Raw genomic sequence first — 15,304 nt, forward strand, 5'->3', positions numbered from 1 at the left:
GAGGTGAGGGATACAAGTCAGGGAACGTGTAGAGAAACTGTACGGTATAGCACGACGGGAAGAACTCAAAGAAAAGCTATTGGAGAGAAAGTTTTCTTTAGAACAGTAGTTGTGCGGAGATCCACAAAACTTTACAAAATAAAAAGAAAAAAAAAATAGCAGAGATATTATAAAATGATTAATCATTCATTCCATAAATTTTGTGTCTGGAATATGATACTAATACTAACACACAACAGCAGTGGGTTTTTGTCCAACACCAACAACACAAAACAAGAAAACGACACCGCTTTTCTGATTTGATTCTATTTAACTCCATGTATACACACGGTCACCAACAAACTAAAAATTTGTCTAACTATACAAATAATACAAGCTCTTCCCACCCACCAACCACTCCAAAAATAACAAAAAAAAAAAAACTCCAATAATAATAATAATAATAATTAGAGTTTACAGCTCAGCTCGGACAGCACATCGACAATTTTATAATTTATCTCGAGCGGCAGCGACTGAATTCCGTAAATAAAAATCTTCTGTCTTCATTTGACGTTGCTTTTCATAACTTTAAGGTAAGTAAAATTATGAAAGTTACCATAAAATTATGAAAGAGATATCGAATAAGACAGGGAATTGAGAGTGTCAGCATGAAGATTGTGTTGACACGGTGGTGGCGGAGGCCGATGATGTTCTTGGTGAGGCTGATGCTTGCGGTTGTTTCAAAACCACCGTCGGCAGGATGCTTGTTTTCCTCCTTTCTTGCTCCTTGATCAACTCACCGCCGACCATCTCTATTCTCTCCAAGTTGGTCACCTCACTCATCTTCTTCCCTTGGAACAGGACTGACTCCACGTTTCTCTGTGCCAGCATCTCTTTGGCAATGCTGCTCAATGCCTCCCCAGTTGCACTACTTTTGGGGACGAACCCATTTCCCTGGATCCTCACATAGTTGCTCTTTCGGTATTCGCCGAATGCCATGGAGACTGCTTGATCAACCTGTAAGTTTAACAATGGAATGAATTAGCCTCACAGTTGATAACTAGAAGTGGCAAACTGTAAAAAGTGATCATTAGAGAGGAATTACTTACCATATCAGAAGTTCCTTCGCCGGCTATTCTAAGGAAGCTCCTCGGCCGCTGCGGAGTAAGATTGCCGGAACCGAAATCCGACTCTCCGTTCCCCAAAGACAACACCAAGAGATCCTCCACGCTATTACAGAACGGAAACTCCTGCTTATTGTTCAGCACGTGTGTCATCGCTGCTGCCGTTGGGTTGTTCATCGCCACCCCGCCTTCAACGGCAACGATCTTCGTCCTCTGGTCCACCGATCTCATTTCTACCGCCCCCGCCACCGTCGGATCAGCCGACGTAGCAAAACAGACGTCCTTCATCTTGAAATCGTAGCCGTCCACTTCCAATGCATCAGCGCGGGAAAACAAGAATGGCGCGTGGGTGGAGAGATCGTAGCAGGGAATCAGAACTGGCTTCAACGTGTCTTTCAACGTGAGCTCCCCGAATGTTTTGCTCAGCAGTTTCTCCACCTTTGATGGACGAAAAATTCGACCTAATATTCCTTGAGACGATGTCGGAAAAAGTTTCCGACGATTTTTTACAAGGAAATCAAGAGCTTCGTGAGCAGAAAAAATCGGAGAGCCATTTTTACCGCGAGTAAACAACAATGCGGCGAGGACTCCACCTGCTCCGGAGCCTGCAACGACGTCGAAATAATGGGCGACGTTGGCATTTGGATTTCCTGATTTCCGACGAAGAAAGTTCTCGAGACGAACGAGGGATTGGGCTGCCAATATCCCATCGGAAAAGCTGCCGCTGTCGATGGAAAGGATTCTAACCTTCCCAGTCACTTGTTTCCCAGATTTCATTTCTTGGAGTTGAATGCTTTGATGGGGTTTTGGTTCATCGGCGTCGACATTGTCGTACCCAAACAGAAACCTGTTTTCCAGGATGGAGAAGATTTGGTTAGTGAGGCTGTCGTCGACTTCCTTCAAAAGAGCCATTGAGTCTCTCAAACTATCACTCTGCTGGAAAACGAAACCTGCTTGCTATAACAAATCACAGAACCAAGAAAGGAACAAAGGGTTTCGTTGGATTGGGATTGTGAACAGAAAACGGAGAATAGAATTGGAATTGGAACTGGAATTGGATGGCGACGACAAGGTGACTGGAGAGCCAAGGTATATATAGAGACAGAAGAATAAAAGTAAATTAAATTAATAAATAAAATGTGAATTCGATAAGGAGAGAGTTAGGAATTCGTGCATGCAATTATTATTAAATTAAATTACATTTCATGAACAGTCCTGGAACATTCTTTATGCCATTGCTGACGATTAATCGGCAGACAGGGGACGAGTTTTTGCGGCCATAAATTAATAAATTACTTTATTACAAGTACTGCTACTCTGTTTTCTGAGTACTGCCTACAGTCCTGTCCGATTTTAAATTGAAAATTTTGTGCGTTGCATTCGGACTGTGTCTGTGGTCACAACTCGGCGGCCCACATCCGCAATTCCTTGCCATTACTTTTACTTTTCTGTTCAATTTATTCTCTTTTTCCTCCCTTTGTTTTAGTACTGTTATTTCTTCCTTTGTTTCATTCAATTCCCCCTCCCGCCCACATTCAATTAGTACTATTAAAGTCTTATCTAAGTGACTTACTTTTTCCTTTTGGTATTGATAATTCGAATTTCGGAATCTCGAGTCCTTTTTTATTGAGGATAAGATTTGTCTGGTTGAATTTAAAAATTTTATGTTCAAGTGACTTTAATATTAACGTATAAAGTAAAAAATATCACGTAATTATGTTATCATCTATTATAATATATCAATTTATTATGTCAATCATAAATGAAGTCGAGATTTTACGTTTAAAGATAAAAATAATATTTATAAAATAGTTATATTAAAATTTTAATATTTAAAATATTAAATTTTAAAAAAATTTAAAACTTTTGAAGGACAAGAGCTTATTAAACCTCTTCCTTTTCACCACTGAAATCAACGTCATTTAATATAAAATGATAAACGATATTTTAATTAATTTTTAATTAATTATTTTATTAATTATTAAAACTTATTTAATTCAAAATAAAAGTATAAAGATTTAATTAAATATAATAAATAAATAAAAAATTATTTAAATTTTTTAAATAATTTAAGATTATTTTAAATATTATACTTAAATTTTAATTAACAACCTTACAATTGTACGCAATAAATTTTATTTAAATCTTATTTCATACGTCAAAACATTTAATTCAGTAATCATTTCGATAATTCTCTTTTTTTCCATAAATTTGTTTCAAGTGATCAAGGACTACCCCATGGGCATAGGTGAGATATTAAAGGATTGCACCCTACAAAGTTAAGGCAGTGGTGGTCAAGAGAAAATCCGAGTAGGGCCATGGAAGATGTGGTGGTCTAACCCAAAGTCTAAGGCTTTTCCCATTTTCCTTTTCCATCTTCACATTACCTTTTGGTTGAGCAAAGATCATCGGATGGTGCATGCGGGTGCCATGTACGGTTGTACCGACACTTTCTTATTATCGAAAATATAAATAAAATATTAATATAAATATCTCGTATTGTCGATTTTCCAGTTGTCAATAAATCGATACGATAGAGATATCATATGTGATTATTAATTTAATGTAAATATAGCTCATAGCTGTAGCCAAGAACATAGTTTTGACTCTTCCTTTGTCTTTGGATATATTCATATCCCAGCTTTTGATTTATAAAAAAAAATGTGAATACATTTATGATTTTTTTTTTGTCAATGTGCAAATTAAAACATTATCCGTAGACATTCCATGTACATTTCTAGTAATAATAATATTTAAAAATTATCACGTACGTTAATAAATATCTTAATGTTTTCCTATATAAAGATTCCGACGCTGTGTTTGTGATTTTATTTTTGAACAAATTGTTTATGTCAAATTTAATGTAAAAAAAATTGAGTATAATTAAGAAAGAGTAATTAAATAAATAAAAAGCTTAGTTAAAAATAATTAAAAGGATTATTAGAGACAAAAACTTTCACAATATTATAAAAGCATAACATAAATAAATTAGGGGGAAAAACCCTCATATTATATTTAAAATTGCATTTAACTTCTTTGATATATGAAATTATCTTTTCAAAAAAAAGTTTGAAATTATAAAAAATGTAGCGTTTTCTAGACCCTCAAGACTCACTTTTCAATTATAAAATAATATAAATAAATAGATGTTACGGTCACGAGCCTTACTTATAAACTGAAGATCCATTCCATCTCTCACTACTAAAAGATATGTGACATTCTCTTTAACTCAATTGTATAACACTCTTGTTACACGGACTCTTTTCAATAATAAACAAATCCACTGTTGTTGTAAACCTAGAAGTTGATATTAACATGGCAAAAACAGCAAATTTAACGGTTTAATTCAAATAAAAATCTCAATTAAACAAAAATAGTATTTTTATGGGAGTGATGGATCATATGACATTCAATATACCTTAGCCTCCATTTGAAAATGCGTACAACATTTTTCATATCGAATCACTCGTATTCATTGTAAAGGCAACTAAACTGTGGACTTTCTTGCCGACCAAGGCCATTCACATCAAGGTCCTTAAGGTATTCTTCAATGTGGAAGGTGGGCTGAATGACATTCTAAAATTAGAAAGAATTAATTTACCTTATACTAGATTTAAACATCTAAAAAGGAGCAGTTCATGTTTTCATAGACTTTATGCAAAGGAAGTAGTACTTCCAAATAAGACTACTTTCTTATCTCTCTCATGTAATTTTAGAGGTAAAGTCTGTATCCCTCTCTAATTTGTGCTCTACATTTCTATTTTTAAATAAAACTTGAACAAAGTAAAAACAATACTTTGGAGACTCAAAAAGATACAAAAGCAACCACATCTAGTAAAAAGCCTACACATTCTTTAACTTGATAATAGACAAAAGAATGGGTATTTAAGACTAGTAGGTTAAGTTTGGGGTCAAATGCAAGAAATAAATTGAAAGAATTCAATCAACATTCTCTTTTGGACCCAAAAAAAAAAAAAAAATTGATAAAAAAATCTTTAATTGAAGCATGCAATAATAACAGATGAGAAGTGGTCCTCCTCCTACTCTTTACTCCTTGCACCTGCATTATTCCTCATCTTCTCTTCTCCCATTTCTTTTCTTTATTTATTTATTTTCTCAGACGCACTCCCACTCCCACTCCCACTCCCACTCCCGCCGAAGGGTCCCAAAATCCATTGGCCCCAAAAGCAAACGAGAAAAAGGAAAAATCTAAAACTCGGCGATCTAAACATTTCGAGAACACTTTCGTCGCTGCTTCTTGGCAGTTCCACCGACGCTTAGGTTCATGCTCCTCAACAATTTTCTATCTGCAAATAGCTTTAATTCTATCTCTCATCCCTATATTTTACTCTATATAATCTTTTTTGTCTCTATGATTTCAAGCATTACACTCTTATCCTCGCGGTGTCTTTTTTTTTTTTTCCTATAAGAATAATCAAATTTTTTCGTTAATTGAGTCGGGTAATAGGGGTGTCATCGAGTCAACCCGGGCTAACGTAGTGTTGAGCTCAATTGAGTCTTTTTTCTTTGTGTATGTGTGTTTAAATTCGTTTTCAAAAATAATCAAACTGTTTGAACTCGACTCGATTAAGTCTAATTATCATTGATTTAAATAAAGAGTTGAAATTCGATTTGAATTTAAGTTAAAACTTAAATTTCAAATTTAAATAAAAAAATATAATTTATAATTATTCGAGTTGAACATTATAAAACTCACACTCAACTCAACTTATTACTCAAGTAATTCAAGCTTGAACTTATCTCGACCATGAATAAGTTGAACTTGAGTATGCATTACGTTGAATGCAAACTTCCGAGGTAACGGTATAGACGGAAATCCAAACATTACACATGTCATCAACTAATAAGTTATTGACAATATAAAAGGATATATTTGATAGAAACTAAAGTTTGAGGGAAGAAATGGTATTTAATAGAAAGTTGGAGGTGCAATGTAAATTTACTAAAAAACGCAAATTAAAAGGGAATCAGCAGGCTATATTTGTGTAGGGGCGAGTAGGGACACCGCCAAATGAAGCGGTTGGTGAGATATATTGAAGCAAACATTGTTGCCACGCACCGTTGTCGGACCACTCTTCCATTACCAAACAGTTTACCCATTAATTTACTTACAAGACATGTTCTGCTTATTGTAATCCTGTCTTTTAATGTCTTTAATCATTTAGGTTTAGCATTATTAAATAATACGGTAAACTCCGTCTACTATGTTTTTTTTTTCTCCATTAGTACTCTATGGATATCGTTTTTTCAATTAGCATATTGTAAACAATTTCTATTCTCGAATTAAAATGTTAAATTTACTTAGTAAAATTATAAAAATATCTTTTAACGTGGAAAAATAAACTAATTTTGAATCGAAAGATTTTAATAATTTTATCGAGTTAAATAAATAAATTAATTCTCTCTCGAAATCGTAGATATTTGCTCAAGAAACTATTTTACTTATTCTCATAAGAAATTAATTTTTTTTTTTTATAATTGAAGAAATGAAAATTCAAGTTATATTCTTTAAACAGAAAATCATGCACCAATTGCATTTGAAATCACAAAAATTTCTTTCAATGTGAGCAAATAAATTAATTTTAAATCAAAAATATTTTGATAATTTCATCGGGTAAAATTAACAGTCTAATTCTTTGTAAAAACAGAAGTTATTCATAAATACTAATTGAGAAAAAAATCACAAAATATCATTTGAAAAAAATTTAAATCGAGAAATAAAATACAAACAGAGTTTACCCGTAGTATATAATATTGTTTTGTTTGTACTAGAAGATGGGGTTTATGATTTTAAAAACAAAGGTCGGTTTTGTCTCATTGTGTGGACAGTCAACTGTTGTTGAGTGATGGTAATCTTAAACCTAAATTTGTGCTAATTATTGTTCCTTTTCGAGATGAGTTGTCTGATTTTGATCTTGTCAGTAGTGTTGTATACATGTAAGTAAGACCATAAAATACTTCTTAATTTATTTAATTACACATTAAATAAATTATTTTCTCTATGCAAAATTGGATGGGTTGCTAGTTGGGTTTAACAAGAGACCAAAACAAATCTTTAATTATCAATACGTTCTGTATGGTTGTCGTTCAAGAGAATTGGGGTTTTTTTTTTTCCCTTTTTTTTTAATAATAAAAATGCTAACAAATCATGACATTTTATCTGAATTATTTAATTAATAATGATTATGTTTAGGTCAAAATAATGTGTTTTTCATTTATATTTTGTGTGCCTGTAGGCTATTGTATTGTGTCTTGTATTGGTTTCCATGATACTTAATAAAGTAATTATCTTTGCTTGAAAAAAAAAAAAAAGAAGATCAAAACTTTAAGTAAAGAATTATACTCCTTTTTTCTTTTTTTTTTGTTTTAACGGCTGACAAAAAAATTTATATGAAACAAAAAATTCAAACTTTATAAAAAATTATAAAGTAATAACAAAAATGTAAAATTAGGGGTACAATGGTTTCACATGCATTTTTTCAGAAAAAAAAGCACTAACAATTAATCACATATTATTTTATTTTCTTCCATGAAAAAAACCATCAAAGGCGAATTATTATATGACTTGTTAGCAAAAAATTAAGTGAAACCCAGAACACAAATCCCATTTTTAAAGCAAAAAATCATACATTAAATTCTAATTTAATTATATAATAGACTGATTAAATTTGGTGACTTACAAGTCAACTGATACTAACTTAGTTTATTTAAAAGTTAAAAGAAAGTAACAAAAATATTATAAAATTATAATTTATTCTTTAAAAAAGGAAAATTAGCCGCTAATCACGTCGTAACCAATTCAACCCACCAATTTCTTTATTTTTCTTTAGTGGCAAAATGTAATGATAATAACGTGTTACAAAAATTAAAGTGTAAGTGAACAAGGCGTGTAGGAACATTCATTGTGGTACTCAAAGCACAAGAATCGGAAAGAAGATTTTATTAGGACCAAAAACGGATAACACCCGACAAGGTACAACTCATGTTTGCCTTTTTTAATCCAAGTCAAAATCTTACTCCTCATCACCGCAGGTGATTTCAAAGGAGTCAACAGACGATGCAAGTCTCTCAAAATTTTGCCCATACTTATGCCTCTAATTGGGCTAATGGATTTAACTTTACGTAATTTTTTATGATTTTTTGGTTTTAAAAAATTAAATGAAATATCAAATATCATTTGTAATTTTATTTATGATTTTATATTTATATAACGTTAACGTAAATTTAATAAATAATAAAAAAATTACATAATTTTATTATCATGTTACATTAATAAATTACATAATTATTTATTATGATATATCAGTGTATTAAGTTAACGTTACGTAATATCAAGTAACAAGTAGTATGATAAAAGCTTATTTAATTTAAAATAAATATATATAAATTTGATTTAACATAATAAAAATAAATTTTTAAAATTTTTTTAAAATAATTGGAGAACTTTTTAGATATTTTGCTTTGATTTAATATCATTCGAATTAACCAAGATAATATTAATACAATAAATTTGGATTTTAGTTATTTTTTTTAGGTAATATATATTTTTATTTAGTGAATCTTAAAATGTTAAACTATTTAATTTTTTAATTATATATATATTTTTTTCATATTTAGTAGCAATATTAAAAGCAATAGCAAGGCAGAAGTTAAAGGCAAAATTCAAATAGTAAGAGGGGGAGAGCTTTCACTCCTGTAGAGAACAGCAAGACAGTTTCATGGGGGAAAGCCTAGAAATGTTAACTATCATGATAACTCTCATAAAAGCAATGCTTGTTTAAAGTTAAGGGCACCCCCATTTTTTCATAGCCTAACCACATAAAGCGATACAAGGCATAAATGATTGGAACTCGACTTGGGGAGAGTTCTGCCATCATAGCCTACTATGTTTAATAGTCCAAAGTGCAATCAATGGAAGGTAAGGTGTAAGGATGGAGCTTTTATCATGGTCTACGTTGTAAAACTATGGAAAATTATCAGTAGGGGGGTTGATGTTCCACCCAATGATGCAGAGTTCGATGCAAAGCGCTTGTCCAACTCTAAACCAAGGTCATGAATAATCTATATATTGTGTTATGAATACCAAGGATCTTAACAAGATGTCAACTAGTTCAACAACCAAAAAGAGATGGGGCACATTGAAAGCTTAGGACATGCAAGAAATTCTATTTGAAGGGGAACAATCCAGTAAAGAGCCCATTGTTAACAAATGCCCTCAACCAAGTCTAAGAAGAAGAAAGAAAGAGCAAACACAACTAGTGCGAGTGATGGCTACCCTTAATCTTTTCCAAATGATGGTTTGGGTGATGACATTAATCACCATGGAAGCTATTCATGGATAGTTTCATTAAAACCTAAACAAACTACATAGTATAGAAGGGGAAAAGAAGAAAACCAAAACAAAAAAGATTGTTTAGATAATTTCTCTGGTTGCAGCATAATCTTTTACCATCAAAATCTCGCCACATAACTTCCGAGGCACTTGGTCTAATATTTTACCTTCCTGCCATGCTTGCCCTGCCAAAACACCAGGTCCGATATGACGAATGTATATCACAGCCTGATCACTGAAAGGATATGGATGTTTCACTGCAAAAAAAGAGACATCTTAACAAATTAATAACAAGTGTTGTCCATGTTACCCTGCCTAAAACAAAAAAAATATAGGTGGCAAAAGATAATATAGAGTGTTCTCATAGCCTACCGTCCACAAATTTTTCTTTGAACACCACTCATCAGATGTTTATAAGGTCTAAAAGATCAAATGTTGAAACAAGATAATGAAAATTTTACGAGCATCAGACATTCATTTGTTTAATTCCCATACTTAAAACAAACTGCAGAATTTATTGTGACTCACCAACCAGGAAATAGGAACAAAGACAATACAAATTTCATCAGATAAAGGAGATGTTTTAGCAAGATATGACCAAATTCAACCCTCGAATTGATCCTCATAATTAGCAACATAAATAATCTTCACCTGGTCTTGGGAATCCAGCTGGACATTCATGGAGATCTAAGAGGCCATCCCCAAATTCATATGCAAAATCACAGGGCTGTTCAGTTGACATTACTTCCTTAAGCTGAGTCACCTCAAAATACAAGGGACTAAAGCGATTTGCAAACGGAGCCACAATTGATCCGCCTAAAAAATCACAGGGTTATATTAGATTAACCTCTACAAAAAAAAAAAAACAAGTGACAGACTATAACCAACAAGGAAAATTTTCACCTTTATTCCTTCTATTTATAAAAAAAAGAAGAAGTCAAGTATCACATAATTTTGTTCAAACATAGCATTCAACCATCAAAGCAGGAATCAAGTACAGAATCTAATTTAGCCTTCTTAAACTTGGTTAAAATAAATCATAACAAAACCTTCTTAGTTGAGAGTGAATGTTCTAGTAAGAAATGGCTTAAATACTAAGATTTCAACATTCCTAATCAACCCATGCGAGATAACATGATAGCAAAGATGAAAAACCTCTTTTACAGTTGAGAATGAATCTTCATATATAGATGACAAAAATACTAAATAAATTATATCTTCCTAACTACCCCATGTGAGATGGTGAACAGGGAAGATTTAAAACAAATACTTCCCTTAAACAGACAAATAAAAACAATAAAGAGAATTTCACACGGAGGCAAATATTTCATTTGAGATGAACATACTTACCAATAAAACGTCCATATGTCTTCCCATTACTGCCACAAAATATAGTCTGATAAGAGATCAGGCAATTCAGACAGTTTATGTTAGCAACTACATTGCAGAGAGAGAGAGAGAGAGAGAGAATATAAAAATATAAGTAAGAAGAAAGATTAGTATGGATTTAAGATTCTCATCATGAGTGTAGAACTTACCTTCTTGAAGATATTGATCCAAGCAATAGGCAATGGACCTAGTTGAGAGGGTCATACTATTAAATCTTCGAAAATTAGCCCAGCCTTAACATTTATTATTGTTATTTTTTAACAAATAAGAAGAAGACATTTTCAAGAAAATACTAATAAAAGACAAAAGGGGACAAAAACGCCATCATGCCATCATATAACAGAAACAACATATACCCATGATTACAGGGTAGCACTTTGTGAAATTGAACAGAAAGGAAAAACTTGACAATCTTATAAAAGCAAGATAAATTCTGAAATAAAAATAAAAATGACAGTTGTAACATGTATTAGGCTGAATAGTGGAGGTTGGGCTCCACTTTGGGCATACTTAATATCTTAATGGGAGAGCCTTATATTAATTGAATTCACTTTAAGAAGAAGAAAACCCATTTAATCACCAAGAAGCCTAATTAAAAATGTGACATGGCAACAAGCAAAGTTCACTACTTGATTGCTCTTCATAGGGTTCAAAACAAAATGTTGGAAAGTCAGACCATATGCTTCAAGAAGGTTTTTCTAAAAAATTAAATAATTAAATAAATAAGCAGACTATGTGCTTTAAGATGATAATCAGTGAAAGATACCCATCAAAACTTCTCTAAAAGAGTTTCAAACTTCCAGCTACTCTTGATGCATAGTCCATTAAGAAATGCAAAATAAGACTTGGGAATTAACATTGCTTCCATATGAATAGTGTTATAATGTGTAATGTGTCGTAAGAGTAGTGTCATCTTTTGCACCTTAAGCATAAATACAGGAGGCTACAATAAGGTTAGGTAGGTCTCATGTTCCTCCAGTCTATTCTAACAGTCTGCTTTGGCAAATAGGATACCTCAACTCCCATTCAAAATGATAAACTCAAGTAAAAGCCAAACAAGAGCCTGACACTCCACATATACGCTTCACCTCATTGCTCTCATCTTGCTTACAGAAACTAACTACTTCATAACTATCAGACAAACTGGACAGGCAAATGTGGTTCACAGGTTTATGATGCAAGAGTTTGTCAAATACACAATACCAATCATATTACATTTAATTGTAACAATCACATTTTAAACACTCTGTACCATATGAAAGTGAAAATTTTAGCTGCAGCATGTAAAATATTGATTCTTATTATTGAAATATACTAAACATTGATCTCATAAAAGGACAATGCACTCAAAAAAATTATTTTTATATCTATGTATAATGAGAGATCCATATCATCTCTTAGGAATCCAGAATTTGATTAGGAACTTGGCATTTTCTATTTTTTAGAACTTAAAAAGTATTAAGTGACACCAAGCTATTGGCAATAACTCAAACAAATTACCTCCACTCGTTCTGCAGTTATAAAATTCAGAGGGAATTTCACCATCTTTATTTGACAGCAAGTTTGATGCACTTTTCTTCACCAATTTAGGGTCATCGTATCGTGTGCCAGCTATCTCCCAAGCTCTTGATATAAGCCTGCATTAAGTTCATGCCCGCATATCAAATATTTCCGCTAATTCAACCCATGATGAGAAATTTTCTGTGGAAGCACTTTAAACTATTTGTACAGCTTACCTCTTTCTTTCTTTTCTCTCCCTATATATCTTTTTCATTATGGTTAGAAAAATAAACAGAATTATGTGGCAAAACTGCTTTTTTTGAAGATAATTCAATCGATAAGCTTTTAAAAACTTGAGAGGGAAGAAATAACCTAGGATTGAGCGATCGCAGCAACCGATGACGCCTTTCCTCAGGAACATCTCCAATCTTTTTCCTGAAGAACAAAAGAAAATGTTTTTTTTTTTTTTAAATATAGTAACAATTAGTATCACTATTATAATGAAGGCTCAAATAATAGAAAAGTCCCTCAACTATGTCTATTTATGCAGCTAAAAGTCCCTCAACTATGTCCATTTATGCAGCTACGCCTCCATTCGCTTATTGTACTCAAACAAATTCTTAATCTTAAGGAAAAATTAACAACCATCAGACCTAGTTTCAGCTGGAATTTTCTATTCAAGTGGTATATGATGTGGCAATGTGACCCATCAGCTCACATTATTATTAATTTTCCATTCACAGTTAAGAACTTGTGCAATACAAATTAAAGGGTAAGTGCTTGTTTAGATATAATAAAAGAATAGGGGCTTAGTTACGTAAATGGACATGCTTCATAAGCGTATAATAAACAAGCATCCTTGAATTCTATCTAACAATTGAAATCAAAGGCTTACAAATCCATAACATGGTGAGATGGATGAAAATCAAAAACAAAAAGCACTTGATGAATGATAAGATATACTTAAAATACTCTTACTAATAAATAAAATGAAGAGAAGAGAGAGCAGAGTGACCAGAGATAGGCAGCTGGATTATAAGAAGTAGGGTCTAAAGGAATCAAGTCCTTGGGAGGATGAAGAAATGTGATGATATCCATTTCATCCAAGTAGGCCTTTTCCCCATTGGGAAGTACTTCGAAGGGCTTCTCATCCCAAGCCGACGCCGTCCCTGAACCTTGCGGTCTCTCCCGTCCATAAACCGCTCTGATTTCACAACAACCACAATTAGTAGAAGAAACCCTTGCTCCTGCTGCAAGTGCAAACGGAAACCTCTCACTCTACAATCTACTAACTCTGATTAAATGCTCTAGCTTCAGCAAGTAATTGAAAGAATTGAATTGACCTGGAAAAGTAGAACGGTGGAGTCGGAGAGCAGCCGGCGGCGGGGACCTGATTTGGCACTGTGAGTTTGATTGAAAGCAGCAGCGAGTAGCAAGCGTTGGAAGAGGAGTCTTAGGATAATTACAATAATTATTCGTATAGTTATAGCTTCCTGCCCTCATCTCCAAACTGGCAATGGCAACCAGTTTGCTCCTAATCTAAATTTGCTTGACTGTAACTCCTTCTGCTACGTTCTTATGCTTTGTTGGATGCCCATGGAAATGGAGTTGTAAAAGTTCAAAACCAGCGAAAAATTGCAAATAGTCATCGAAACAAATGGGGCAAGGCATATAGCCAAATGCATTTAATAATATAAGTCAAATTTTATATTTAGTTTTTATGTTCCACCATAACATTAAATTTAATTTTTTATTATCTTTCATATTAATCAAATTAATATATTTTTAAAATTTATTAATATCAATACATCATTAGCATCATTAAAATTTTCGTTAAAATTATTAATTTAATATTAATCATAATAGCGTGACATTAATTAAAATCAACGTCATAATAATAATTATGACGTACTTAATGGGAAATTTTCCAGACAAAATGTAAGTGAATCGTCGGACAATGACTCACCTCTTTTGGACTGTCGAGGCCCAAGAGAGAATGGTTGAGTCGGGTCCAAAAGAGTAAGGCACGAGTTCTAGGTGAAACGTTATTCGGAAGGACGCCTTCAAAACGACGACGTGAAAATGATTTCAATGATGGAGAAAATGGTTACTCTGTTCTCTTGCCCCCTATTTTTGTAGCTTGAAGCAAACTTGATTCTTCCTTGACAATGATTGAAACATATAACTAAAAAACATTTAAGAAGACAATGGCCATGTGGATTCCGTCCCAATTAATAATTTATATTCTTTTTATAATTATAATAATAATTTATAATAAAATAATCGATAAAAATTTCTAACAAAAAAGTTTGAGATTTTTATGCATTTTAGAATATGCAATCAATTAACAAAAAAGTTCACGTATCATGCCCCATGATTAGCAATAGGCCATATCATTTAATTTAATAATTAAATAATCACATTATTAAAGATTGACATAGTTTTAAATTATTTAAAAACTTTAAATAAGTTTTTATTTTGTTATTACAATCATTTGAGTTTTTGTATTTTTAATTTGGATCGAACAAATTTTTATAATTAACGATTGATACAATGTTATTAGTAAAAATACTATTATACATTTTATATCATTATGTGCAGTTAACGTATAATATAAAAAATATTATATAATTATATTATTATATCATTAATATTATTTTTTATTATTATATGTTAATATTATATGACATAAAATAATAAATATTATTATACATTTCATACAATAAACGAAAAAAAATTACATAATTATATCATCATTTATTAACTCACTTGTTATTATTACATGTCAGCTTATTAAGTTACTGTCATATAATATAAAATAATAATAAAATTTAAATAAATAAATAATTATTATTTAAAAATTATTTAATTTAAAATAAAAATAAAAAAAATTAAAATTTATCTAAATAATTTAAAGATACTTTTAGATATTAAAAGTAGATGAAAGTTACGTTGACCC

At 32.0% G+C, this 15,304-nt stretch overlaps 2 protein-coding genes across 4 annotated transcripts; both read right to left on the reverse strand.

Annotated features, from left to right (window-relative positions):
• On the reverse strand, nucleotides 269–2,272 carry LOC18595186 (patatin-like protein 7). Its single transcript, XM_007023018.2, has 2 exons — nucleotides 1,089–2,272; nucleotides 269–996 (listed from the first exon to the last, which is right to left on the reverse strand). The coding sequence occupies exons 1-2, from the start codon at nucleotides 2,013–2,015 to the stop codon at nucleotides 643–645; spliced, it is 1,281 nt and encodes a 426-aa protein (XP_007023080.2). The 5' UTR covers nucleotides 2,016–2,272; the 3' UTR covers nucleotides 269–642.
• On the reverse strand, nucleotides 9,263–14,019 carry LOC18595187. Of its 3 annotated transcripts, none has more exons than XM_018124012.1 (8): nucleotides 13,689–14,019; nucleotides 13,361–13,549; nucleotides 12,718–12,780; nucleotides 12,346–12,482; nucleotides 10,995–11,032; nucleotides 10,807–10,852; nucleotides 10,108–10,272; nucleotides 9,263–9,713 (listed from the first exon to the last, which is right to left on the reverse strand). In XM_018124012.1, exons 2-8 carry the CDS (start codon nucleotides 13,441–13,443, stop codon nucleotides 9,538–9,540), a joined length of 708 nt encoding a protein of 235 aa, XP_017979501.1. In that variant the 5' UTR covers nucleotides 13,444–13,549; nucleotides 13,689–14,019; the 3' UTR covers nucleotides 9,263–9,537. The 3 variants fall into 3 exon arrangements, with proteins under 3 accessions (XP_017979501.1, XP_007023082.2, XP_007023081.2); XM_007023020.2 differs by having other exon boundaries at nucleotides 13,361–13,592; XM_007023019.2 differs by having other exon boundaries at nucleotides 13,361–13,595.

This window comes from Theobroma cacao, chromosome 6 (assembly GCF_000208745.1).
Source record: "Theobroma cacao cultivar B97-61/B2 chromosome 6, Criollo_cocoa_genome_V2, whole genome shotgun sequence".
Taxonomy (NCBI): domain Eukaryota; kingdom Viridiplantae; phylum Streptophyta; class Magnoliopsida; order Malvales; family Malvaceae; genus Theobroma; species Theobroma cacao.

Bases quoted from the DNA above. Each gene is read 5' to 3' on its own strand.
- LOC18595186 (XM_007023018.2), bottom strand. From the start codon at position 2,015: ATGGCTCTTTTGAAGGAAGTCGACGACAGCCTCACTAACCAAATCTTC. The intron at 997-1,088 runs GTAAGTAATTCC...TTAAACTTACAG, and splicing joins GCGAAGGAACTTCTGATATG to GTTGATCAAGCAGTCTCCAT.
- LOC18595187 (XM_007023019.2), bottom strand. From the start codon at position 13,848: ATGAGGGCAGGAAGCTATAACTATACGAATAATTATTGTAATTATCCT. The intron at 10,853-10,994 runs GTAAGTTCTACA...ATCTCTTATCAG, and splicing joins GGATCAATATCTTCAAGAAG to ACTATATTTTGTGGCAGTAA. The intron at 10,273-10,806 runs GTAAGTATGTTC...GTGATTTTTTAG, and splicing joins GACATATGGACGTTTTATTG to GCGGATCAATTGTGGCTCCG.